Genomic DNA, 25206 nt, shown 5'->3' with positions numbered 1-25206 from the left:
GCCGAGAAGACGCCTCTAAATAAGCAGGATTTATGCTTAAATTGCTAGAGGCCAATGGATGAGAGAAGCGAGACTTGGAAATGGCCGCAAAGGTCGTCGAGGAGAGAAAGTAAGGATACTTTTTTAAAGAGAGTCAGGGTACCTCTATTATTTTTTGGAGGGAGGAAAAGAGGGAGAATAGAATTAATGTCTCAAACTCTCTTGCTTTCTCGGACTCATTGCCACTGGGGAAAACGCCCAGAGTGAATATCTGCTCCTACTGTTGCAGATACGTAGGGACAGAGTGGATTGGATATGAGGACCTTGATGGCTTTGAGCCACTATCGAGCGGGAGATTTCCATTTTGGGAGCCCTTAGAGAACCCGGATGGATAGTGTCGAGCTTATAATCCCTGTCGCCAAGCCTTGTATATCCAAGCATAAATCGATATATCGTCTTTGCTCAAGAGCACGTGTTGATCTAATCTTTGAAGCTGAACAAGATGTCTTGCCATTGTTGCCACTCGAGGACAAGTTTTGAAGGTGTGAATATCCATCCCATCATTGGCCATGTCGAGCAAAAACTCCCCAAAGTGGCTGGCTTCGACTTGTTGAAGATGTCCAGTCAACATGTCAATGCGGCTCCGTATAAAACTCTGCGGAACCCCCACATCGTATAAGCTAAAAACAAGGTTAAAAAGACTCTTGTTCCCCAGTTCGCTAACAAGAGAGCGAATTGCTCCAGTCTATACTTGTTTCAGTCGATGCTGGAGCCTCGATTTATCTCTTGGCGATTCACCGCACAGACTGCGTCATTGTCTATTGGATATACTAGAAGTAATAGTTACTCGTCAGAATATAGTCCAGATGGAATGACATGGGTAAATAAGGAGAGGATAAATTGCGGTCACTCACAGCGGGGGAGAAACCATACTCGAACTGCTTATCACTTACAGAGACATGTGGCTGGTTGAGGCTGCCTGATAGTGAATCATCGCCGCTGAACCTTTTGATAGCGCGCCATTTATTGGATGCTAGGGTCTAAAGGCTGAGCTGAAGGCGTCTTGATCATTTCTGATGTCTCGTTCGAATCATGCCCTTTGCTGATCTTGTTGATGGTAAGGAGCATCGAAATGTCAACTCTTGAGCTGCAATGCATGGTCCGAAATCATCATAAGCAGTTTATTCCAAGAAATAATGGCATCGTGAGTTCCAACATCAACATGTTGTTGTAAGTTGAAACCATCAATTAACCTAACAGCGCCCGTAGGCTTAGTCTTGGTACCAACCAATGACGTGTCAATGAAGCTGCTCACATAATTTATGCAATTTATGCATCTGATATACGGATTATGCATGCGCCTGCCACATGACTTATGCAAAAGCAATGATTTCGCGTCACCACTTTAATTGAGAACCCACTAATAGCGCGTCTCCCGGCCAATACGCGAATTCATGACGCGACTTAAACCTCCAATATTTGTCCCCTAGGCACTTTCACTTCAAATCTGGAGCTGCACAAGCCTGAAAGACGTTCATTATGGCTTCACGACCAGAATTAAAGGTAACCATCAGCAACGGGTTTTCTACTAATCACCAAGCTAATCATATTCTTAGCTCGACGACGAGGGCGGTTTCATTCGCTTCTTCAAGTCTTTACCAGATGTTAACCAAGACACAATCCGCATCTTTGATCGAGGCGATTGGTACACTTCCCATGGCCAAGATGCCAACTATATCGCAAAGACTGTAAGTTAATACCACGATCATATCTCTACCAATTCTAATTCTTCGCTACAGGTCTACAAGACAACTTCTGTTGTCCGACAGCTCGGCCGAAATGACCATACCGGGCTGCCTTCCGTCACCATGACCATGACCGTATTCCGACAATTTCTTCGAGAAGCCCTACTCAAGCTCGGCAAGCGAATCGAGATTTGGCAGAGTTCTTCCGGTCGCATGAACTGGAAGTGCATCAAGCAGGCGTCACCAGGCAACCTCCAAGACGTGGAGGACGACTTAGGAGGTCAGATCGAGTCTGCACCTATGATTCTCGCAGTCAAGATCTCAGCAAAGGCTTCTGAAGCTCGAAATGTCGGTGTCTGCTTTGCAGATGCCAGCGTGCGAGAGTTGGGCGTCAGCGAGTTCCTCGACAACGACTTGTATTCCAACTTTGAGGCACTCCTTATCCAGCTCGGTGTCCGTGAGTGCTTGATACAAGTTGACAAGGGCGATAAGAAGGATGAAAATGAGAAGGATCCTGAGTTGGCCAAGATAAAAAAGATCATCGACAACTGCGGCGTCGCCATTGCAGAGAGACCAGCTGGCGACTTTGGCATTCGAGATATTGAACAGGACTTGGCACGCCTACTCAAGGACGAACGATCCGCATCTCTTCTCCCACAGACAGATCTCAAGCTGGCCATGGGATCTGCAGCATCTCTCATCAAGTACCTCGGGGTTCTGCAAGACCCTTCCAACTTTGGCCAGTACCAACTGTACCAGCATGACCTGGCTCATTTTATGAAGTTGGATGCAGCTGCCCTCAAAGCTCTCAACCTCATGCCAGGGCCCCGCGATGGGTCCAAGACGATGAGCATCTTTGGCGTTCTTAACCACTGCAAGACACCAGTGGGCAGTCGACTTTTGGCACAATGGTTGAAGCAGCCTTTGATGAGCAAGAATGAGATTGAAAAGCGTCAGCAGTTGGTGGAAGCGTTCTATGTCGACACCGAACTTCGCCAAACATTACAGGAGGAACACCTGCGATCCATCCCCGATCTTTACAGACTCTCAAAGAGGTTCCAACGAGGCAAGGCCAACCTGGAAGATGTTGTCCGCGCATACCAAGTCGTCATTCGCTTACCTGGCTTCATTGGTACTTTTGAGGGTGTCATGGATGAAAACTACAAGGACCCCCTCGACGAAGCTTACACCACCAAGCTTCGCGACCTTTCTGATAGCTTGGGCAAGCTCCAGGATATGGTGGAGCAGACAGTCGATCTAGATGCTCTTGATCGCCACGAATACATCATCAAGGCCGACTTCGACAAGAGCTTACGTATCATCCGCAAGAAGCTTGATCAGCTCGACAAGGATATCCGAGCCGAGTTCACAGCTTCAGCCAAGGACCTAGGTCAAGAAGCCGACAAGAAGATTTTCCTTGAGACCAGCCACAAGGTCCATGGAGTGTGCATGCGTCTCACACGACAAGAGGCTGGCTGCATCCGAAACAACTCCAAGTACCAGGAGTGTTCGACCCAGAAGAACGGCGTCTACTTCACAACCAAGAAGTTGCAAGCCTATCGACGCGAGTACGACCAGCTTTCTCAAAATTACAACAGGACGCAAAGTAGTCTTGTCCATGAGGTTGTTCAGGTCGCTTCGTCTTACTGCCCTGTCTTAGAACGTCTTGCCGGTATCCTTGCTCATCTTGATGTGATTGTCTCTCTTGCTCACGCATCTGTTCATGCCCCTGAGTCGTATGTCCGACCCAAGATTCACGCCCGTGGCGAGGGCCAGACGATTCTTCGCGAAGCTCGCCACCCCTGCATGGAGCTTCAGGATGATGTTCAGTTCATAACCAATGATGTTGAGCTCACACGCGACAAGTCGTCGTTCCTTATTATCACTGGTCCCAACATGGGCGGTAAGTCGACATACATTCGACAAACGGGCGTCATCGCTCTTATGGCCCAGGTTGGATGCTTCGTGCCATGTGCAGAGGCAGAGTTGACTATCTACGACTCGATTCTGGCACGTGTGGGTGCTAGCGACTCGCAGCTCAAGGGTGTCTCTACCTTCATGGCCGAGATGCTCGAGACAGCCAATATCCTCAAGTCAGCTACGTCAGAGTCCTTGATCGTTATTGATGAGCTAGGACGTGGTACGTCGACTTACGACGGATTTGGTTTGGCATGGGCCATTTCGGAGCACATTGTTAAGGAAATTGGCTGCTCCGCCATGTTTGCCACTCACTTCCACGAACTCACAGCTCTTGCCGACCAGTACCCCCAAGTGCAAAACCTTCATGTAACAGCGCACATCGGCGGCACTGATGCAGCAGCTTCGGAAGCGGATGCCAAACGCGAAGTGACGTTGCTGTACAAGGTGGCACCGGGTGTGTGCGACCAGAGTTTCGGCATCCACGTTGCAGAGTTGGTCCGCTTCCCGGACAAGGTTGTCCGCATGGCCAAGCGCAAGGCAGACGAGCTTGAGGACTTTACCACCAAGCACGAGGATCTCGGCCTGCAGTACAGCAAGCAGGATATGGAGGATGGCAGTGCCATGCTGAAGCGAGTCCTGGTGGAGTGGAAGGACAAGGTGAAGGCTGGAGATATGAGCCGAGAGGAGCAAGTAGCTGCCTTGAAAGAGCTTGTTGGGGCAAACCCAGAGCTTCAGGCAAACCCTTTCTTTCAATCTGTGAAAGCTCTATAGGTGCTAGGAAAGAGCTTGCTGTTTTAGAGTGATATAGCACGGCGATTAGTGAAACAGGTAAAAGGGCGTTTACGGAGTCGAGATTAATAATGGGAATACTGAGAGGGCGTTACATAGTTACAGATTATAGTTGCTTCGAGATATCTAGCGAATCAGAAACTGCGATGCATTAATCAACATTCCGAATATTATACTTCAACTCTCTGTCACGCCTTCCTAAGTTTCTATTTCACTCTATAACCTCTTGAGGTAGGTCCGTACGGCGTGACTCATTCTATTGGTCAATTGCCTGACCCTGTAAGAAAGTAGTAACTCTCAACTCGAGAATCAACTTCAACCTATACTTTCCATCTCCATCTGAATAAAGCTTCATATTAGACATCGTCACCCATAATCATGTCTTCCATAACCATCCGTCCAGCAACGCAAGATGACGGTCCCCGAATGCTCGAAATCTTCTTCTCCGCATTCTCTTCTTCCCCTCTCAACGAGCGCTGCTTCCCTCCATCATCACCGGATGTGCAAGCATGGCAAGAAAATCTCATTCAACGAAGCATCGAAGACAAGGATGACAACTACATGATCGTCGCGGAACAAGACTCCGTTATCCTCGGCTGGGCACGCTGGGCTCGCCGGGAGCAGCCGCTGTCTGGCAAGCAGATCAAGTCTTCTTCGTTCCCGGCTTCGGGGAATCAAGAAACTGCGAGGCATTTCTTCCAGGCGAACAACGATGCAGCAATTAAGTATATCGCGGGAGAGAAGCACTGGTTTCTTAGCACGATTGCTGTCGCGAAGGAGGGGCAGCGCCGAGGAGTGGGATCTGCCTTGATGAAGTTTGGTGTTGAGAGAGCTGATGCGGAAGGCTGGATGTCCTATCTAAACAGCTCTCAAGAGGGTAAGGGGTTGTATGAAAAGTTCGGGTTCAAGGTCAGTGGAACTAGTGAGTTCCCTGAGCTCGGCATGGTGCAATATCATATGCGGAGAGAAGCAGTCAAGAGTTGAAACCTTGTACGTGATAACTCTTTCAAAGTCATTAGAACTACAAAACTATAGAGGTTCTCGGGGGAAGGAAAAGAAATAAATAGCAATGACATGACAACCAATCAACAGCCCAGCAACGCCAACCGTCTTATTTTTTGGTGTTTCTTTCGTCTATGTTTCCATGTAAGATTTCTAGCGAAGAATAGGATCCTTTTGCATGTACACACTATCGTGAAGCTAGGCCTTCGCTGACCTTCTTCCACAGGCCATTGCGCTTCCAAGTCCAGTTCTTGAGGAAGGCAGGGTCCATTCCTGTCTCGAAGGCCTCATTGCGAGCCTGGATCTGGGAGTTCAGAAGAGCCTGGCGAGCTGAAGCGCCACGGTTGCGAAGCTGAGGCATCCAATCGATAGCATCGATGGCAAGACTGAAACGATCAGTCTGGTTGCGGATGGCCAACTCGAGAGGGGTGTCGATGTTGCCCTTCTCCTTGTAACCACGAACGTGCAGGTTGCGGCTTCCGGGGCGCTTGTATGTCAAGCGGTGCACCATCCATGGGTAGCTGTGGAAGTTGAAGATGACGGGAGTGTCATCAGTGAAGAGGCTGGTCCACTCAGAGTCTGTAAGGCCGTGGGGATGATCGCTGGGGTGAATCAACTTAAAGAGATCAACAACGTTGACGCAGCGAATCTTGAGGTCGGGGAAATGCTCAAGTAGGAGATCAATAGCAGCCAGAGACTCGTGAGTGCTGATGTCACCGCAAGAGGCCATGACCAGGTCGGGGTTCTGTCCAGCATCAGTGGAGAACTGGGGCCAGATACCGATGCCCTTGGTGCAGTGCTCAATGGCAGCATCCATAGGCAGGTACTGGAGATGTTCCTGCTTATCTGAAACGACAACGTTGACATAGTTGACGGAGCGAAGACAGTGGTCCATAACTACAAAAATATTAGTTCAGGCCAAGCTATACAAACATAAAACTGAACATACCAGAAAGCAGACAGTTGCCATCAGGAGGAAGATAGATTCGGACAACCTCGGGGCTCTTGTTGGCGACGACGTCAAGGAAACCGGGATCTTGGTGTGTGAAGCCGTTGTGGTCCTGGCGCCACACGACAGCAGTCAACAGGATGTTGAGAGAAGCAATCTTGGCACGCCACTCAACCTCGAGACACTTCTCGATCCATTTACAGTGCTGTAGAGATTGTTAGTAAGAACTACATGTATGATTGAGTGCATTCCATACCTGGTTGACCATAGAGTCAATGACATGGATGAAAGGCTCGTAGCTGTTGAGTAGTCCATGTCGACCACTCAGGAGGTAACCCTCAAGCCAGCCCTCACAGTTGTGCTCAGAAAGCATCTCGACAACACGTCCAGCCTTGGCGAGGTTGCCACCATTGTCATCCTCTTCAAAGTACTCACCCATCCAGACCTTCTTTCCAGCATCGTAGACACCGCCAAGCTTGTTGGACTCAGTCTCATCGGGACCAAAGAGACGGAAGTTGGTTTGGTTGGTGGCCATGACATCCCTGAGGAATACAGCCATGTTGGTCATGCTAGCATTCATGACATTTCCGGGGCTCTCCACCTTGATGGCATAGTCCCTGAAGTCGGGCATCTTCAAGGGCTTCCTGAGCAGACCACCATTGGCGACAGGGTTAGCGCTCATTCGTCGGTTACCTTGAGGAATAAGAGCCCGGAGGGATGCAATGGGTGCGCCATTCGCATCGAAAAGGCGCTCAGGCTCGTAGCTTCGCATCCAGTCCTCAAGAACCTTGAGATGGGCAGGGTTGGTGGCGGGGTCTGCGATAGGGACCTGGTGAGCTCGCCAGTAACCCTCCAGGTAGTTGTTGTCAACCTTGCGGGGAGCAGTCCACCCCTTGGGACTTCGAAGAACGATCATAGGCCACAGAGGTCGCACAGCCTCGCCGGAGTCACGAGCCTCCTTTTGGATCTTTCGAATCTCATCCACGCAGTGCTCAAGCGTAGCAGCCATTGCCTGGTGCATAGACTCAATGTCATCACCTTCAACAAAATAGGGCTGCCAGCCGTAACCGATGAAGAGACACTCAAGTTCTCGATGAGAGATTCGAGCGAGAACAGTGGGGTTGTTGATCTTGTAACCATTGAGGTGAAGAACAGGTAGGACGGCGCCATCAACGATTGGGTTGAGGAACTTGTTGCTGTGCCAGGCAGTAGCAAGAGGGCCAGTTTCGGCTTCACCATCACCAACCATAGTAAGAGCAATCAGGTCAGGGTTATCAAAGACGGCACCGAAAGCGTGTGAGATGGAATAACCCAGCTCACCACCCTCATGGAGGGATCCGGGAGTTTCGGGGGTGGCGTGCGAGCCGATTCCTCCAGGGAATGAGAAACTCTTGAAGAACTTTTGCATACCCTCGTCGTCGAGAGTCTTGTCGGGGTAGACCTCGGTATAGACACCCTCGAGGTAAGACTGCGAAAGGACAGCAGGAGCACCATGCCCAGGACCAGAGATGAAGAGAGCATGAAGGTCGTGCTTTATGATCAGACGGTTGAAGTGCATATATGTGAAGATCTGGCCAGGGGCTGAGCCAAAGTGACCAAGTAGTCGAAGCTTGAGATGCTCGGCTTTGAGGGGTTGTCTAAGAAGAGGATTCTCTTTGAGATAGATCATACCCAAGGAGAGGTAACAACTGGCTTTGAAAAAGTCATTGTACTGTTGGATCTCCTCCTTGGAGAGAGGCTCGCCCTGGACAGTTGAACGAGCAATGCCAAAGGGCGAGATAGACTTGACCTCTGGTGACATGGGTGAAAGATATTAGGGTGTGTGATATATGAAGTTGTATGAGAGTTGTGTGTGAAGCTGAACTCTTCAGATGAGAGATGAGAAGAGAAGAATGAATTGAAGCAAACCTATGTGCAGGGCTTCGGGACTTCTTATATGAGAGTACTGGAAGGGTTGCCAAGAAAGAAGAGAGGCAGAGAGCGAGGTATAGAGTATAGAGGGGAGTGCGGTGACATAATGGAAAGGTGATACCTACCTTGCCTTTCCTTTCCTTCCATTGTCTTACCTGGCCTACTGCATAGAATATGGAAAGGGTTTAGTTTGAGGTCTTCGCCGTAACTTGGATTAGTTGAACCAATGGGTCATCTATGGAGCTAGCTGCCTTACAGAGGCAGGTATGGATAGACGGCCGTTGACGAGATCAGCAGAGGTTACAGTATGGCGGTGATCCAATTGGAATGATGGAAAGAAAGAATAAGTTTCTGCATGTCTGAGGGTGTGGACGTAGAGTATCCATCGCAACGGATGGCATGGCATGGCATGGCACATAGTAACCGTAGCTGGGTGGCTTAGAGGCAGACGCAGAACAGCACCTTACAGATGGGCAAGATAGTGGCGAGCGTGGGGGACGTTCCGTTGTCTATTTCCCCAAGAGGCGCTTGGAGCGGATGAGAACCAGGAAGACGGACCGGACAAGAGACAGCACGGGAATGGGATGTAAGACGAAGTGGCCTGCGATATCAGTTGGGCAAAGGAAGATCGGCCTAGATAGCAGGCCATACTATACCATGCCTAGCTTGCATGTTGGTGCATAGCCATTGACGGCCATCCATCCGTAAATTGACATTAACCAAGAAGGATTAGGTGGTGGATAGCTTTGACACGTTTTGGAGCACCGGATGGCGGCGATGGTTGTCGAGGAAAAGTGGTCTGATATCTCGACAATGTTTCTTACAACCACCTGCAGGCATAGCACGGCTAGAGCCACCTCCCTGTGTGAGTAGGTAGGTATCTGCGTACTATGTACCTAAGTAAGTGCCTTGACTAAAGTAAGTCATTGGTCGACGTATAGGCTTGGTAGCAGTAATCACTACCAAAGTCAATCGTAACCGGGAAATAATATCCATTCGTAGCTTGATCAAAATGCGGCTGGAAAATGGCAGATCCAAGGCTCGCTGTCTCGTTGGCAATGCTGTACGGATACAGTAACAATATCGACCGCCGGTAGCATCTGATTCGCGGGGGTAAATTGACGTCTTTGAAACAAGCCGCCAAGGGAGGTGGCATGTTGCCTAGTCGGGCCTTATTTCTTGTTGATGGTGGCATAATCAATAGGTAAGATGACCAGAATTCTAGGGTTCAAGCTCGCAGCATCCGTGTACAATTGACATTTGACATCTGACAAGCAGGGGACGAAGCTCGAATATGGGGAGCTTTGATTGGGGCCCCGGAGGGGAAGAATTAGAAGTTGACAGGGGAGAGAATATAGACAAGGATGTTGTTGATGGAGAGAAAATCATTCAGAAGGACCCGGCCGCTAGCGCAGTCCCGCTTACGGTTTACACGGGTGCTCCTGCCGCAAGTACAAGTGGTTAGTTCTGGTGTACCTTCCCCGAGTATGATCCTATAGCGGGCAAGAAGTACCTGGTCCCTCTTGCCAAGTCTCGACCGTAGCTGATCCAACATCTGATGTTAAAGACTCTGGGCCTGGACCTACCTACGCAATGTCATGATACCTTTACCCTAGCTTCAATTCTACGAGAATTGTGCTCCCTCAGTCACTGTCATGACAGCATCCAATATTTTCCAAATGGTCGGGAGAATCTCACCCGACACACCGTATTGGTGGTATGAACTGTAGTCAAATTTGGCCGTTTACCAGCCGATTGGGTTCAGATGACCGAAGAGCTGGTAAAATTTCCAAAGAGTCATTTTTTGTGGCATGCTTTATGATTTTTGATAATTCATGCACTTTTTGGGGCACTCTGTACTACCTACAAACTGCAACGTAGGGTTGCATACGTTGCGCCGCTGCTTCGTCACCTTCTCTTCTCTCCCCTTCTCTTCAGCCCTTTGCTTCAACTCACAACCAAACGGCTCGGCCGAGTTTGTTGCATACTTTGGGTCAATGACTAGGCCCCTGGACTTCTGGGGTCATATTGAAATGCTCTCGCATTATTCTCTTTCCCTTTCGGTCTCATTGTGGTCAATCACTTCTCCATGTTTCTCTCATCTCTCCAATCGATCAACAAAGACGCATCTCAATCCTGAGATTTCTGGGGAAAGATGGGATAATATGATACAATATGTCATCTCCACCTGTCTTGTTACGAAGCCGCTATTACTCTTGATCAGTCTTGTCTTTGTCTTCTCCAGACACGCCCTTCAAGCAAGGGTGCTGATTGCTCGCTGAGGGGAAGGAGGGGACCTTCAGGATTTTTTTACTTTGACTTCACTCTTTCTTTTTATCCGACGTGACCGAGCATGCGCACAGTTGCGTTGCTGTACTGATAACCGTATAGTTCCATGGACCCCATGCACGACACCCGCTTTGCCCTGATCTGATATTACGCCTTTCGCGAAAGTGATCCGCAACAGGCGAGGGGAGAGAATCCGAGCTCACGATTCAGTACCCATCAAGGGAACATCGGCCAGTCTCAGCTCGAAAATACGATGTTGTCTTCTTGACTAATATGAGTATGGCTGTGGAATGAAAATAGCTTGGGTTGATGGGAGCTGTTTTGAGCAACAAGCTACCCCTCATTTTTGTCCTGTCCCGTCAGTCCCAAGACAAAAGCCTCCCATTTCCGCCAGATCCGATCTTTGTCTTGGTTCAGCCACCAACCAACCTTAAAGGATAATAATGAGGGTTGGGAAATGATCTCACGGTCATGGATAACTGCTTGGAATTCCATCTTGGCCGGGTTTATCCCGCCTCCATGGTTCCGAGGGCTGTTTTACGTAGGGCGTGCAGACAACAATACCAAACTTGGTGTAGAACACGGTTGGCCTCGGTACAGATGCGGCAGCAACATCATAACGCATGAGGTCGTTGGATTAAAACAAGGGCTGGGGGAGCAGTCTTGATTATGCGGGCCTCCGAAACCATCGAGGCGCTGATCTCGCCTATTGACGACTTCTTTGTCGAGTTTGTTCTGACTTGGGAACGACAAGGTTCAAGGACCCTTATTCGTTGTCCCTGTCAAGCGTTGGAGTTTACATGATCTGATCTGAGCCTTACATTGAACGTGGGTATTTTTGCAATAGCCGAGCGTTCGTTCACATTCTCTATCGCCATGAAGATTTTTCTGATCAAAATTGAAGATACCCATCGGTGATACTTGTTAACTTAGCAATGGGATAATCACATGCTTTCATGTTAGTCCCAGGGATACTATGTAGTGACATATCAGACTAAAGTTGATTTGGTAGTGATGACGGGTATTCGTCCATCTACCCTATTCTCAGCTGTATCCAAGTACCCGTCGTTAGGAACAAAATGCACGTTACCAAAGATCTGTCAGTTCTCATCCGCCGCAAACTATATATATATGAATGTATTGAAGAAAAAATTACTTTTTATTCATGTAGAGCAACTGCTATTTTTGGGGAATCTTCTTATTTGTTTGCCTCTGAAGCCTGCTCAGCAATATAGCATAACTAGTATACCATTTACTGCTCAGTGATGTAGAAGTGGTACGATAACTGCCTAGGTAGGTGGTCGTCATACCCAGCTGTGACGTTCTAAAAACCCCAAGGCCGAATGAAATGGGTTGCTTCTCCCTCTCTCGAAACAGAGAACCACACGTTATCATGGACATATTGGATTCAACTTCCTCCAATGAATGGCTTGCCGAAGCCTGACGTAACGTAACGTGCCCCCGCGCCATTAGTTAAGTTTGACTTATTATGGTTTTATATGCCAACCGTTCATTCTTCTCCCTCTTTAATCGTCTTTCCACTTTGGACGTATAAACATCACCCGTGAACTCAATACCGTTGAAAAACAAACACAAGTCATCATAGTCATCTGAAACAAACAAATAACCACGATGAACCGAATCATCGACATTGCCCATCGCCCCGAAACGCCAAAACCAGAGCGGCCTGTTATCCCAAATGAGCCAGACGTTGGTGATGGTGATGGAACTACCGACTATCTGCAGTGAATACAACAACGTGTGATTATATCTCAGGCAATATTTATTCTTTTACAGTAGGTTTCATGATAGGAAATATTGCTTTCAAACTGATCAGAGATGATTAGCATGAACCAAATTGATGAAATGATATCTCTCTTTTAAAGGCGTTTTTGGGTAGGTATGAAAGGCGGGGAAACGAACAACCATCATTTCTACTAAACGAGAATGCATCGACTTTGTGTTTATTTTTCGTCTCTCTTTTTCGGATATCGATTTGAATGTGGAATTTCTGAATTATAAGATTGTTCTTATTGAACAACTGGGAAGATTGTTATACATTCAGGTTGAGTTATCGTGAGTTATGGGCACAACGGTTATTATATTGCAGGTTACTGGTACAGATTGTTAGCGACGATTTTCTTTCGAATATTTACAAAGGTTTACTTCTCAAATGACTTATCTGGAAGCAATAGATAAGAATGTGAAATATTTATACCATTGATACGCTGGACCGTGATGATGGAGCCACTGCCAGAAATACTGGTATTCTGCGCCCATACTCTACGTCATTCAATTTGACCTCATCTCAGTTCGTCTTAAACCCATCATTAACAACATTCACTCCAACACACTGTCATAACCCTGTTTATTGAATCACACACACACACATAGAAGCCTTGAATAGTCCTCACATTTACTCTATTATCACAAACATTAGCCTCGAACACCACCATATCAACACATCATGAGTGAAGCATCAAACCAACCGCAACGGGCGAACTCCCTCACGCCCGAAATGATCGAGTTCGCAAGCAAAATGTATGATGCTGCCAGAAAGGGCGATGTAGCTACATTTGAGCAGGCTCTTCCTGCAGGTCTGCCACCGAATCTCACAAACGACAAGGGCGATACTCTGGTATGATACTTGAGCATTTCTGCTGGTAAACTCTCGTACTGACGATTAACAGCTCATGCTTGCGGCCTACCATGGCCACGCGGATCTGGTCAAGGTTCTCATCCAGCATGGCGCTGATCCTAACCGCTTAAACGACCGAGGTCAAAGTCCTCTTGCAGGCGCAGTCTTCAAGAAGGAAGATGCCGTGATCCAAGTGAGTAAACTTCCCACTGGACATTCTACCTAGAGCATAGAATGGGGGTTTGAGATTAGATATACTGACTATACTGTTGCGGAAGGAGTTGCTTGATGGTGGTGCAGACCCAGAGTATGGCCAACCAAGTGCTTCCGAGTGCGTCACAATGTTTAAGCAGGAAGATATGTGGAAAGCCAAGTTCGATGCTGCGCCTGGAAAAGGACAGGCAGGAAAGACACGGAGGGCAGAAAAGAAGGACTAAATAAATAAAACTACCTAGAAACATCGACGTGATACCTTTTATAATTATTGTGTGCTCAAGTAAAATCATATATCATTGAGTCGTCAACTCATGTGAGACACGGGGAGAAGGAACGGCAATACAACTCTATGCCTCTTGTCTTTTCTACTTAGGTAGTTAGGTACCTGCCTATTGAACAACGCTCCTGTCAGCTTCTGAATGAAGTTCACCACCCGCTCTTCAACTGTTGACAACGGGTACAGACCTTGTTCAAGATAACATTCTTCTCACACAAAATCACAAGAACAACATCACAGTACCCACTTAAAGAAGTCCCCAAAACACCCATAGCGTTCATCTATTCTTCATCATCGTCTCAATACGTCCATCATGGCTGATGACATCCCCCTTCTTTTTCATGGAATCGCTTCGACAACCACGGCTCAAGAGCTATATGAAAAACAATATGAGCAAGCACAACCTGTCTCAGAAGAAGTGCTTCTGAATATCTCCAATTAACCAGGTAAACTACCAGTAATGGAGCCAGGAGCTGGCACTCCTCTAGAGCGACCTTCTTTTCGTCCGATAAACAAGCGCCTCTGTCAAGTCAACAAGTATGAATTTGGAAACCCACAGCGTCACAGGAGAGCCAGAGCAAAGCTCCGAATGATAAAGCATGGACTTCTCAAGCACTTCGAGACACCTAAGCTAGATGCCGTCGACCATCAATTTGAGCCTCAAGAGCGCCCTCAGCTTCGCAAACCGATGTTTGCCAAAGTATAGTATCAGAAAAGGCAGCTTCCGACCCTGCATCGCGGATGGGACCCAAAGAGGTGGCGCGAGAGGTTACTTCTCTGACTGAAATTTTCTTCGTTACCGAGTAGGAAAACTTGAGAATAGGAATTAAATTGATTCAGGACAGGAATCAGCTGTGTTATTCCAAGCAATAAAAACGTTGTGTCATTTCTTCCTGTTCCTTTACCTCGGTATTCCGGCATCTCCCTGGGACCTTATTTAACCCTTCGAGCCTCTACACAGTATTCGAAGGATGTTGTGACTGCTGGATTTGTTCGTGACAGCCTGCAACATAGGTAGGAAACACTGGAAGACGGCCCCCACGCCTGAGATTCAACAGGAGACTGTAGTAGGCATCAATGGGCTTGGTATTATTACACTTAGTTCACGTAATTCACAACGAGTATCAAGAAAAGTCATCAACATCCAACCATCCGTCTCATTCAGCCCACCCTCTCTACCGTATAAACAAATAACGCCCATCAGCCCGGAAGCTGTAATCCTACAATGCGCCGTCGCTCTCGTACTTCAGAAGCGTATGATCCCAAAAAAACCACAACTAATACATGCAAAAGAAGAAAGTTAGGGATACCTAATCCGCCTTATATCAAACCAGTATATCAGAAGCTAGCTTATTTGAATGACTTGATCCTGTGATACAACGCTGTGTCATAAAATTGGTAGTGGGGGTCGACTTCACAGAATGGATGCTGCGAGAGGAGCACATCTGCTGTAGGACGATCGAACGGGTTTCTGTCTACTTGTTAGCATTGTATAGAAAATCGCAATCTTGAGGCAACTTACACTTGGAAACAATCCATCATAAAGGCCACGGCCAATGGGCCAAGGGTATCCTGGATGTCCTCAGGAATGGGAGGTCTCTCGCCGTTGGCGATCTTGTAGATGGCGCCGACAGCCTCCTCCTTAGCCCAAGGGCGTTTGCCAGCAAACATCTCCAGAACCACACAGCCCAAGCTCCAAATATCTACCTTGGCACTGTAACCCTCGCCCTGGGACCGAATGACTTCGGGCGCCATCCAAAAGACAGAGCCCTGCATTGAGTTGGTCTTGTCGTTGCCGTAGATGTTGTCCGTCTTCTTGGAAATACCGAAATCGCTGATCTTGCAAGTACCGTCTAGATCGAGCAGGATGTTGTCGGCCTTGAGATCACGGTGCAGAATGCCCTCTCTGTGCAGGTAAGCAAGACCAGAGAGTGTCTGCCGTGTCAACGAAGAGACCACGGATTCTTCAAACTTGCCGTGTTTTCGTAGACACGATCCAATGCTACCACCGGAAATATACTCGAGGAAGATGCTGATGCTAGTTTCCTTTCGCTCGCAACCCAGGTACTGCACAATGTTGATATGGTCCAAATGCTGCATGGTGTCGATCTCCTGGTCGAGAGCCGCAACAAGCTCCTTCATCTTGTTCTTGTCTCCACCAGCAGCCTTGGGGTTGACTTCAACCTCCTTCACGGCCAAGAATTCTCCGGTGGTGGCATTCATACCGAGGTAGACGCGACCATAAGTACCTTTGCCGATAAGCTGACCCTTGAACCACCTAAATGTCGTCTGTCGCTTCGGCACCGTGTCTTGGGGAATTTGGGGCATGACGACACTACCACGTCTGTCTGGTCGGATTTGCACAATGTTGGCGTTGAACATCTTGGTACTCTTTCGGCGCATAATGTTAGTAGTTGCCGCCTGTCCTTGGTTGGTCGAAGTGGTTCGCTTGTTGGCTTCATGCGCACCACGAGCAACTTCACGAATAGATTTCATTCGACCAAGGCCACCTGAGCGTCGGATACTCCTCTGAGCCACAGATGTTGGTCGATGTTGGTCAAGAGCTTTCAGAGTTGACTCGTCAGAACCAAGTGTATCGTTTTCGTTGTAGAGAGACGGCTGGCGAGTTGGAGGGATAGCCGGCGGTACGTGCTGAGGGTAACTTGGCTGTGGTGGTGCTACATTTTGGGCTTGTTGATCAATATTTGTCTCTGAACTCTCGGCAATCGGCGACGGTGGCATTCCACTCTCACCAGGCTCGTCAAGAACAGGTTGGTCGAGATCCAAGTTGGGGAAGAAGTCGTCAAGGTTGTTGATAAGAGCGTCCGTGGGTGGACGATTAGCCCAGACATCCTTCTCAATGAATGATTTTCGTCGACCGAGCTTGCTTTCCTTGTCCTTTTCTTCAGGCTCCCATGTCTCAGAGTGAGGAGTCGTCGGGTTCTGCCGACCCGAGTCCTCGTTACTGTCCATGCCGCTACCAAAGGATTTGGGCGATTTGAAAGCAACTGATAGACCCTTTCTCGATCGCTCTGTGTTCACGTGAAGGCTAGGGCGTTTGCTATGGCCATTTGCATCCGCGTTCGCAGCAGCGGCCTTGCCCTTGTTTTGATTAGCAATGGGAATTGCGAACAGCCCATCATCCGAGTCATCACTGTCATCGTCAGCTGGTGGGGCCGGGGCCGGCTTTGAGAAGTGCACATCCGTATCCTCAAACTCGGGCTCTGGTCCATGAGAAGCACGCCGGTGGGTAGGTGATTGCTGGTTCGGGGGGAACGAGGTCCTTGAGCGACTCGAGTTGGGGCTCATCTCCGCTGGAGACATTGCCCGGGGGACTGTTGCATTAAACTTAGCATCTACTGTAGGACTAGGACTGAGTAGAAATGATGAATCGCTGGGCGAGTAATCTGGAACAATGAAGCCCAGGTTCTTCTTGTTCCAGGTTACGTTACCAGTTGTCAATTTTGATGATGAAGTCGTACTAGGACTGCCTCGACCTTGAGAGGGTTCAACGGTAGAGAAGGTATCCTTACCTCCAGGAATCGAATGTGTTGATGATCGAGATGGAGACGAGGCACGACCATTCTTCGCGGATTGTCCAATGGCACTCAAATTCCTGCCCATGCCTGCGAGGGCGGCTCCGATGCCAGGTGCTGGTGGTGCCTGCTTGTTGGCTTTCTTTGTCTTCTCGGCCATCTCGTTTTCTGGGTATCGCTTTGACGGATAACCCTCCAAACTACTGCTGGATGCTCGCATGCTTGCTCCAGTCTTTCTGCTCAGCGAGTTGGCCTTGATCAACGTTGCCGAGGGATCGCTGGGTGGTGCTGGAGGTCGCCTTTGGGGAAACAGTGGTTCAGGTCGCTTGTCCTCATATGGCGACTCGCGAGGTTGGTCGAAATCAACATTTCGACCCACGATGCCAGGCCCAAGTGTCTCTGAAGGACTGCCCTTCATTGCTGCCTGTTTCCTCTTGGCTAGGTACTCTTGTTGCTTTCTTTCTATTTCGGCTCTGTATTGTTTTGCCTCTCGCGCTATCTTGTCCTCGTTCTTTTCATTTGTCAATGTGTTGGACCGCGATGTTGGAGGTGACGAGCTAGACCGCTGTCTACTCATCTGCTGAGCATCCTCAACGGGCGTTCCGGGAGACAGGTAACTGGGAGACAAGATTATGGGGACCTCAGCCTTGACAGAGAGGCTGGATATGGGAGCAACCCCTGGAGGTGTCACAAAGAACTTGAGTGTTCCAAGAGGGTCGCCTTTTGCTCGCCTCACGGTGATCAGACTCGGGTCATCCAGAGGATCCACATGTTCAAACTTGCCCGCTTCCGTGAGATAGATGTGCGAGTTTTCGTAGTCGCCCAAGCCCAGGTGCATGCATATTACCTGGCGAATTTCTGTTGCGGTCTCTGCTTCGGTAATGTCACACATTCGGTAGTTCCAGTAGTCCATCGTAGCTAGGACATATGTCCGTACGGGACTGATTTTGTTCCATCGCATGTTCAGAGTACTGCCGTTTCTGTCGTCGCCTAATGTCGAGCCGGAGAGGTCAATATTGGTATCACTGCCATTGCTTCCTCGAACACCCAAGCCGACAGGCCGGAAAGATCCGTGTGGAGAAGTCGGTGAACCATTCATATCTTCAGGAGATGGGTATGCACCATCGTCTTTTGTTTGCTTCTTTTTCCGAGACAAAAAACTGAGAAGGCGGTTGGAGTCCTTGGCTGAAGAAGGAGTCTCTCCGCCTGCCGATCTGTCACCCCCGTCTGATGGAGAGTGACGCGATCGCGCATCGTGGGAACGACCATGGACGATGTCCCCGAGGTTCATATTTCGATTCAGCAACGAGGCGGCATCCGATGGCACACCGGATCCATATATGGCTGCGACAGAAGCTACCGAGTCCATACTACTTCTGGAGCGATGACCAGCTTTTATTGCACTAGGAGATTGGGCGATGGTAGGTGTAGTCGTCGAAGTATACAGCGCTGGGGGGATGCCTGGGCTGCCAGTAGGACTCGCTGAATGGACAGCGGGAGCCCGAAATGTGGCCTCGCTAGACTCACTGACATTGGGACTATGGCGGCGTGCCCCGTCGGTATCAACATGCTTGAGGATATTGCGGTGATTAGACTCTGAGTTAATGTTGGATGCGCTAATGCTGTTTGGCAGTGTAGTAGATCTTGTTTGAGAGAATCTACGACTGCTGAAGCCAGGACCAGGAGCAGTGAGGGGTGTCTAACAAATGTCAGTAAGAATCTAGTGCCCAGAACATCAATATGGGGTCGACAAACATTAGGCGAGTCCATGGGATCGGTTCCAGCGCTTGGTAGGTTGTTCCCATGTCCGCCGTTGAGGGATTCTTTCCGGCCGTGAGACGTTGAAACTTTAGACACATCAGCGGGTCGACCGGTCACAATACTTCGGATTAGCCTTCGCATTCGTTTCCCCTCTTCTCGCTCTCGTGGTTGATCCCAGCCAGTTCGACTATTGGTGCACTCCTGTGCAAGCCGGGGATATACCTGCTGATGCATCATACCAAAGTTACCACGTCCGCCGTGACCACTTCCGAGCTCAAGGAATTGCGCTCCGTGAAGATTGAGGGCCCTGAAAGTTTCCTGCCAATCTTTGGAGAACTGATTCTGAGCCAGCCAAAGTAGCACGGTGTCGAGGGGCCACTGAGCAGCAATTTCTGGAGGGATCGAGCCAGGAGGAGTAGGGTTTGAAGAATTGGAGGTACCGCGCGGCTGAGCGTTGTTGGCAGCATAGAGACGTTCTCTAGTAGCCTCGTCCATGGGGGTTGTGGCATTCGTGTCAGTCCCGCTCTGCGGTGTTGTCACTGGCCGTAATGTCTGCGAGTTGACAGTCAGGGTTGGGTCTTCCAATCCAAAGGCGGGGATACCAACTCCCTCTCCGTACGTGTCGCCCTGCGGTATGTAGGTCGCACTCATGGCCTCATTCGGCGGGGGAGGTGGAGGGATAGAGACTGTTTGCCCTGCGGCGATCTGGGCGTGTAACTTTGGGTTGTACGGCTGGTGCTGGCTACTGGGCGGCGGCGGGGGGATGTTGAATCCTGACCGGCTGTCGTACATGCGCCCAAAGGCACCGTGCCACGGAGGTTGCTGGCCGAGGGCGCTCGCCGGAGGCGGACCGGGAGGTGGGGGGAGCGAGAGGCCATTTGAACCCGGGGCGGTATTATATCGAGGGAGCGGCGGCGGCGGAGGCAAGTTCATCATATTAGGCATATGGCCGTTATTTGGACCTCCCATGGGGGGAGGCGGCGGCGGAGGGACCTGGTAGGGTCTCGAGGGATCGGTGCCCGAGACATGTCTCTGGTTTGCCTGATACATGATGGACGGCGCGGGGGGCAACCCGCCTCGAGGAACAAAGTGGGCAGAGTTGTTGTCGACAGCAGACGGCGGCGAGGTGTGTTGTCGAAGAAGAGAATTAGGTGTATGTGATGGAGACGTAGAAGCAGAAGCAGAAGCAACAGCGCTGGCGCTAGTGGTCGAAGACCTTGGACGTAAGCTGGAAGTAGACGAGACAGGGTGGATGCGGAGGAACTGTGCCTGCTCAGCGGTCGCTATGTCGGAGGAGGATGGACCCAGGGGCCGGGGTCGAGTGTGAGTGTGCGTTGTTGCAGCAGCGTTAGCAGTCGATGGGCGCGGATGCACATGCGCGGGAGGATAAGAAAAAGAGGATGGCCCCGTCGAGGAGGATGAGGACGACAGGGCATAGGCTGGAGGTAGGTCGTGGTTGTTTGAAGTTGAAGTCCCGTCGACAAGGGCCAGGTCCTGAAGACTGGGTCTCGAAGAGGAACGGAACCTGGCGGTTGTAAGAGCCTGTGCCTTTGCCTGTGCCTGACCGTGGAGAGATGCGTTGGTTATCTCTGGACTTGTCGAAGTTACGGTGTTTGTGATGGACTCTTGAGGTTGAGATTGAGACTGAAAACTCTGAGCCTGAGCCTGAGCCTGAACCTGTGTCTGCTGTTGCGCCTGGGCCAAAGCTACTGGTGGCAGGTCGAAATTGGCAGCGGGACGGTTAGCCCGTCGCAAGCTGTCGCTACCCTTCATGGTTTGTATCTACGGTGGAGTAACATGTCGAGGTGGGTCGTCTTGACAGGGGTTCTGGGGGTCTGGGGGGGCAGACCAGGCCAATCTAGGATAGAGTAGGATGCTGAGATGTCAGGGATTATTGAGTGGAGGAGTGAATGGCAGATGGACGACTGTGGATGGACGGAGGCAAGCTGACAGTTGTGATGTATGTATGTATGGAGGAGTGGATGGGATAAGTTTGAGTGAGAACGAGAGGATAGAAAACACGTGCAATGGATGATGGATTTTACTTAGACAAAGGCATTAAAAATACGACTAGACTAATGCTGTAATGTAACCCGTAAAGCCCTATCTGCTTCTGGACCGTGAGCTTTGTCCTAAGCCGTTTAGTTAATAGTAAACAGACGGGAAACTCTGTTTTCTCCTCACACCCCCTCATCGAGAGAACAGACGAAGCCACAGCCATAACTCTGCCACCGCGCCCGTGTTCCCCTTGGACGTTTTCAGCCTTTCAGCTAAAGAGCGTCTGGCGCTTAGCGACAGCTGAGATGGTGTGTAGAGAGTGTGAATACCACCCACGGAGTGCAGACGACATGCGCTAGCTTCCCATTAGGAGGGGGATCTCTAGCAAATCGGCATCGTCCCAAAGTCGCCTGTTTTGGTTAATGGGGGCACTGGTTCTCAACTGTTTGATGCTTTTTCCAACATGTAGAATTGCCAATGGCTCGTGGAGAGTTTACTGGTAGCGATAGAGTGCGTCAACGAATAACCCGTTGTTTTCTATACGCGACATGCATACAACCAGAGCGCCACCTGTCTTAACCAGTCCATCAGTCCGTGCTCTCCATCTTCCCCTCCATCAAATACCCTGACATGGCCTAGGGTGAGTTTAGTAGGGGGAAAGAAAAAGTTGGTAGGTGAAGCTTGGACTTTTTCATGTATAATAACACCTCATCAGACCCAAATTAAATTTATAGAAATAAGTTATGGATCGTATCTTCCAAACTATCAATCTCTAGTTTCTACTAAGATTAAGTTCTATTATGACAATCTGCCTTTACGATGGACAATTCCAAGTTCCGATTCTTTTCTTTCCTTGGAGGGGCTGTTCCTGTAGGACACGGAACCCCTGGCTCAGAACCCATGACAACTCGGATATCAAAGATCATCAATACGAGACTGTTCCTGACTAGACCTCAAAGTTAATCCATGGCAAGGAGAACTCTCCTAACCCATCCCAGTGGGAATCTCCACAGCATGTCTTTTTATCGGTTCTTCGGATTATTACAGACTAAAGGGTCCTTTTCTGTGGCGTCGCACTAGGTACATGGCTCTTTACCAGAAACTCTTACTCTGCCGAGAGTGGTAAGAACATTGTCGTACAATCATAGTGGCTGGGCATCGTTTGGATGGCGGGCATGGAAATGCTTCGTAACTTGTTCAATAGTGTAGTCTTCATAATATCGAAATTACCCAATCGTAAAGTAGCCAATCTACCATGTGCTAAGAACGACACGGTGTATGTACTATATAACGTTCCTCGTGTTGACAGTTTCAAATTACCTACCAGCGTATCCGATTAAAAGTGTAGTTCTCGGATAGATCTCAACGCCCATGTCCCATAATAAAATGTTTGCCAGAAAGGTTACTCAAACTGGAATACCAGGCGCTTATATGCGCCTCATCCAAAACAAGGCTTAGCTCACATAACACTGCAGCTTCCAAAGTTAAATCCATAGCCCTGCTGGCATTGCTCAAGATAACCGGCATCCTCTTCAGATCCTACAGGAACGTTGTGCTTACGCACAAGGCCTGAAATTTTGAGACTCTGTTCACCTTCACCATGCCACCACCTGAGCATTTGAAGTGACGTACCCTCTTCGTCATCTATGCTCAGCTCCCACTTGCCGGAAGAGACAGCTACGTCGCACTGGTCCTTGGGGAAATGGTATTCGGGCAAAAACACAATCGTGGGAGCATCGTCTGGTGCTGCCTTTGGCGCCTTGACCTTGAGGACATATGTGCACTGTCGCAGATCGAACCCGGTAGACACGACGTCACCGTACACTGCGGTGGGTGTTGGGCGCACATAGGCTTCGGCAGCACGGTAGCCGGGTGCGTTGGTTAGCTGAGGATCCTTAGTGGAGGGCGCAGAGCTGATGGATGGGTTGGTGAGCGTTCGTTTGAGATTATCGGGTGTAACGTTTCGATCATCGGCGACATCCTTCTTTCCATTTGTGGCGGTCGCAGTCCTCGCCAAATCCAGTGTTGACTGCGAGTATTCGGGAAGAGGAGAATCCGGAAGCGGTGTGTCATCCAATGAGAGAATCGACAAGTCCTCTCCGTTCCAAAAGTCTCCTCGGACGTGATCGTTCCTCGCACAATATGTCCAAAGGCAGTGTCCTTCAATTTGCGATCCTTCGACAGCAAAGTAATTGGCGTCCATTGCCGCTGACTGGCTTGAATAGTCACCAGTCTTGTAAGCCTTTTTGTCGTCCATATCGTAGGGAATGCCGAATTCTGACAACACACAAGGATGCTTTCCGGTGCGATCGAGGCCTTCCTGTCTTAATGTTGCGAGTTGATCGCGGAGACAGTTGCGAATAGCTGTCTCTCCGATCCTGATGGCCAAAGCTGGATGCCAGTACTTGCCTCGCAGGACTCCAACCACGTCGACGTTCCATGTGCTGTTCCAGTGCTTGGTCATGAGCGTGATGCCGTCGTAGTAATGCGGGGTGAAAGCCATTCGGGGGTCGTCATCTTCGGTTCCTTTGATCTCGGGAGGCAATTCCAGGGTGGGGAACTGCATAAGCATAATGCAGTCCTGGTGAACAGTTCGACAAGTTTTGACGTACTTCCGCCAAAAGTCCATAAAGTATGTGTTGGTAAATTGCGGATAGTCGATTAACTTTCCAGTGTGGGGATTTTTGGCGAAGTAATCTTTACGCAGGAGTGTGTCAGTCTCGGGATCCCAAACACCGTGTTGCGCCCATATACACTGGCCGAGCTTCCAGCCGGGATCGCGCTTCCACCCGTATCGCGAGTCGTCGTAATCTTCTGGCAGCCATGCGATTTCGCCATGTGGATCTACAAGAGTGCTTCCAGTCTTGTAAGGACCAAGACCACCCATTTCCCACGTATCAACTTCGCAGGCTCGTCCCATACCAGTCAACATTGTTTGCCACATTGTTGGGCATGTGCCTTTCTTCAAGGGATGCTCCTTTGGGATTACAGTGAGGTCCTTGTAACCAGTCATGCCCTTGTTGGGTTCATTCATACTTTCCCATCCGATAACCACAACGTCCTCCAAATCGCCTGCCTCATGAATTCGTTGAGCAAGCTGGCCGCATGCCTTCATAAAATGATCCTGTAGATAGTCTTGGATGTTGACGCCGTCAATGATACACTTTGGGGCAAAATCTTTACCAGCGAAGAAGAGGGTAAAAATGGTACCGGCTGCTAGTCGGTAGTAATTTGTCGACCAGATCATTTTTGGAAACTCGTCGGGGTTTGGGTAAGTATTGTGTACAATAGCGGCTTCGGTCGCAGCAAAACTCTGAGGGTTGAGGCCGCACGCATACAACGTCCACAACGGCGCTCCTGAGCCACCGGTAAAACGAGACCAAACGTCTTGGTGAGGGTCCATAAAAATATAAAAACCATATTCTTTTGCTATCCTCAGGATATCAATGGTATGCTGGATGAAGTCCTCGTCGTATTTGCCAGGTCCCGCCGCCTCAAGCGCCTCCCATGTAAAGATGTAACGGATAGTGTTGAAGCCATATCGCCTCAGGCGCGAAAAGTGAGATCTCGCATCCTCTTTGGGGAAGGGACGTTGATGAAAGGATACATTGTCGCCATCGAAGAAGTCGGTGGGAATGTGAGATGGTTGATCGGGTTCGCTGGGAAGTTTGGCGTCAGCGGCGAGGTTGATGCCACGGAGGACGACCTGACGGCCATGGCCATCACGAAACTGGCCGTCTTCAATCAACAGGCGAAAAGACGACATGATTTGTTCTGTTCAATCGACGTCTTTGTTGATGTCGAAAGAGCGGGATGGGGGAGAAACGGTGAAACTGGGAAAAGCCCAGGCAAGCCAAGTAAGTTGGCTGGGGACAACACTTGACGATGACGTTCGAGGCTGGTCTCCTGGGGATGGCAGGGATAGAAGGACCCCTGTTAGTCAGCGGATGCAAGGTAGTCGGTCAATAAGTGCATCAAGATAAGAATATTAGAGCGACTAGATAGTAGACATTTGCGTAACCTTGAAGAGCAGAAACAAGCCAAGCGAATATCAACTGGAATTTCGCAAACTGACTACCTACTGAGGTATCTGATGATCTACTCATTGGCCTGGTCCAGGTCATGAGGGACATGAACCGTTCATCACCTCCAGTCTCCATCCCCCACCTTCCGGGGTTTTACATGAACCCGAACAT

The 25206-nt window shown here is 49.4% G+C and overlaps 8 protein-coding genes across 8 annotated transcripts; 5 read left to right on the top strand and 3 right to left on the bottom strand.

Moving 5' to 3' along the window:
• Positions 1-1518: 1518 nt before the first annotated feature.
• FGSG_06330 (DNA mismatch repair protein msh-2) lies at positions 1519-4415 on the top strand (the record flags this gene model as incomplete). The annotated part of the gene is made up of 3 exons (XM_011326685.1): positions 1519-1542; positions 1596-1727; positions 1779-4415. The coding sequence occupies 3 exons, from the start codon at positions 1519-1521 to the stop codon at positions 4413-4415; spliced, it is 2793 nt and encodes a 930-aa protein (XP_011324987.1).
• Positions 4416-4811: 396 nt separating this feature from the next.
• On the top strand, positions 4812-5417 carry FGSG_06329 (uncharacterized protein; the record flags this gene model as incomplete). The annotated part of the gene is made up of 1 exon (XM_011326684.1): positions 4812-5417. The coding sequence occupies one exon, from the start codon at positions 4812-4814 to the stop codon at positions 5415-5417; it is 606 nt and encodes a 201-aa protein (XP_011324986.1).
• FGSG_06328 (xylulose-5-phosphate phosphoketolase) lies at positions 5004-8872 on the bottom strand. The gene is made up of 3 exons (XM_011326683.1): positions 6641-8872; positions 6385-6589; positions 5004-6332 (listed from the first exon to the last, which is right to left on the bottom strand). Exons 1-3 carry the CDS (start codon positions 8183-8185, stop codon positions 5623-5625), a joined length of 2460 nt encoding a protein of 819 aa, XP_011324985.1. The 5' UTR covers positions 8186-8872; the 3' UTR covers positions 5004-5622.
• Positions 8873-12112: 3240 nt separating this feature from the next.
• Positions 12113-12803, top strand: FGSG_12907 (uncharacterized protein; the record flags this gene model as incomplete). The annotated part of the gene is made up of 2 exons (XM_011326682.1): positions 12113-12380; positions 12432-12803. A coding segment is annotated over exon 1 (96 nt), but the record flags the coding sequence as incomplete, so codon positions are not given.
• Positions 12804-13123: 320 nt separating this feature from the next.
• Positions 13124-13659, top strand: FGSG_06327 (uncharacterized protein; the record flags this gene model as incomplete). Its single annotated transcript, XM_011326681.1, has 3 exons — positions 13124-13222; positions 13275-13415; positions 13501-13659. The coding sequence occupies 3 exons, from the start codon at positions 13124-13126 to the stop codon at positions 13657-13659; spliced, it is 399 nt and encodes a 132-aa protein (XP_011324983.1).
• A 369-nt stretch (positions 13660-14028) lies between these two features.
• Positions 14029-14421, top strand: FGSG_12906 (uncharacterized protein; the record flags this gene model as incomplete). The annotated part of the gene is made up of 2 exons (XM_011326680.1): positions 14029-14133; positions 14182-14421. The coding sequence occupies 2 exons, from the start codon at positions 14029-14031 to the stop codon at positions 14419-14421; spliced, it is 345 nt and encodes a 114-aa protein (XP_011324982.1).
• Positions 14422-15233: 812 nt separating this feature from the next.
• FGSG_06326 (uncharacterized protein) lies at positions 15234-20785 on the bottom strand (the record flags this gene model as incomplete). The annotated part of the gene is made up of 2 exons (XM_011326679.1): positions 15234-18950; positions 19007-20785. 2 exons carry the CDS (start codon positions 20783-20785, stop codon positions 15234-15236), a joined length of 5496 nt encoding a protein of 1831 aa, XP_011324981.1.
• A 1455-nt stretch (positions 20786-22240) lies between these two features.
• FGSG_06325 (uncharacterized protein) lies at positions 22241-24790 on the bottom strand. Its single transcript, XM_011326678.1, has one exon. The coding sequence runs from the start codon at positions 24774-24776 to the stop codon at positions 22470-22472; it is 2307 nt and encodes a 768-aa protein (XP_011324980.1). The 5' UTR covers positions 24777-24790; the 3' UTR covers positions 22241-22469.
• Between the last annotated feature and the right edge of the window lie 416 nt (positions 24791-25206).

Source organism: Fusarium graminearum, chromosome 3 (genome assembly GCF_000240135.3).
Source record: "Fusarium graminearum PH-1 chromosome 3, whole genome shotgun sequence".
Taxonomy (NCBI): Eukaryota; Fungi; Ascomycota; class Sordariomycetes; order Hypocreales; family Nectriaceae; genus Fusarium; species Fusarium graminearum.
The sequence above is the reverse complement of the archived record's forward strand: the minus strand, read 5'-3'. Positions and strand labels throughout refer to the sequence as shown.

Excerpts from the sequence above, each read along its gene's own strand:
- FGSG_06328 (XM_011326683.1), bottom strand. The coding sequence starts at position 8,185 with ATGTCACCAGAGGTCAAGTCTATCTCGCCCTTTGGCATTGCTCGTTCA. Across the intron at positions 6,590-6,640 it reads TTGACTCTATGGTCAACCAG|CACTGTAAATGGATCGAGAA; the intron begins GTATGGAATGCA and ends CAATCTCTACAG. Across the intron at positions 6,333-6,384 it reads TGGCAACTGTCTGCTTTCTG|TTATGGACCACTGTCTTCGC; the intron begins GTATGTTCAGTT and ends ATATTTTTGTAG.
- FGSG_06325 (XM_011326678.1), bottom strand. The coding sequence starts at position 24,776 with ATGTCGTCTTTTCGCCTGTTGATTGAAGACGGCCAGTTTCGTGATGGC.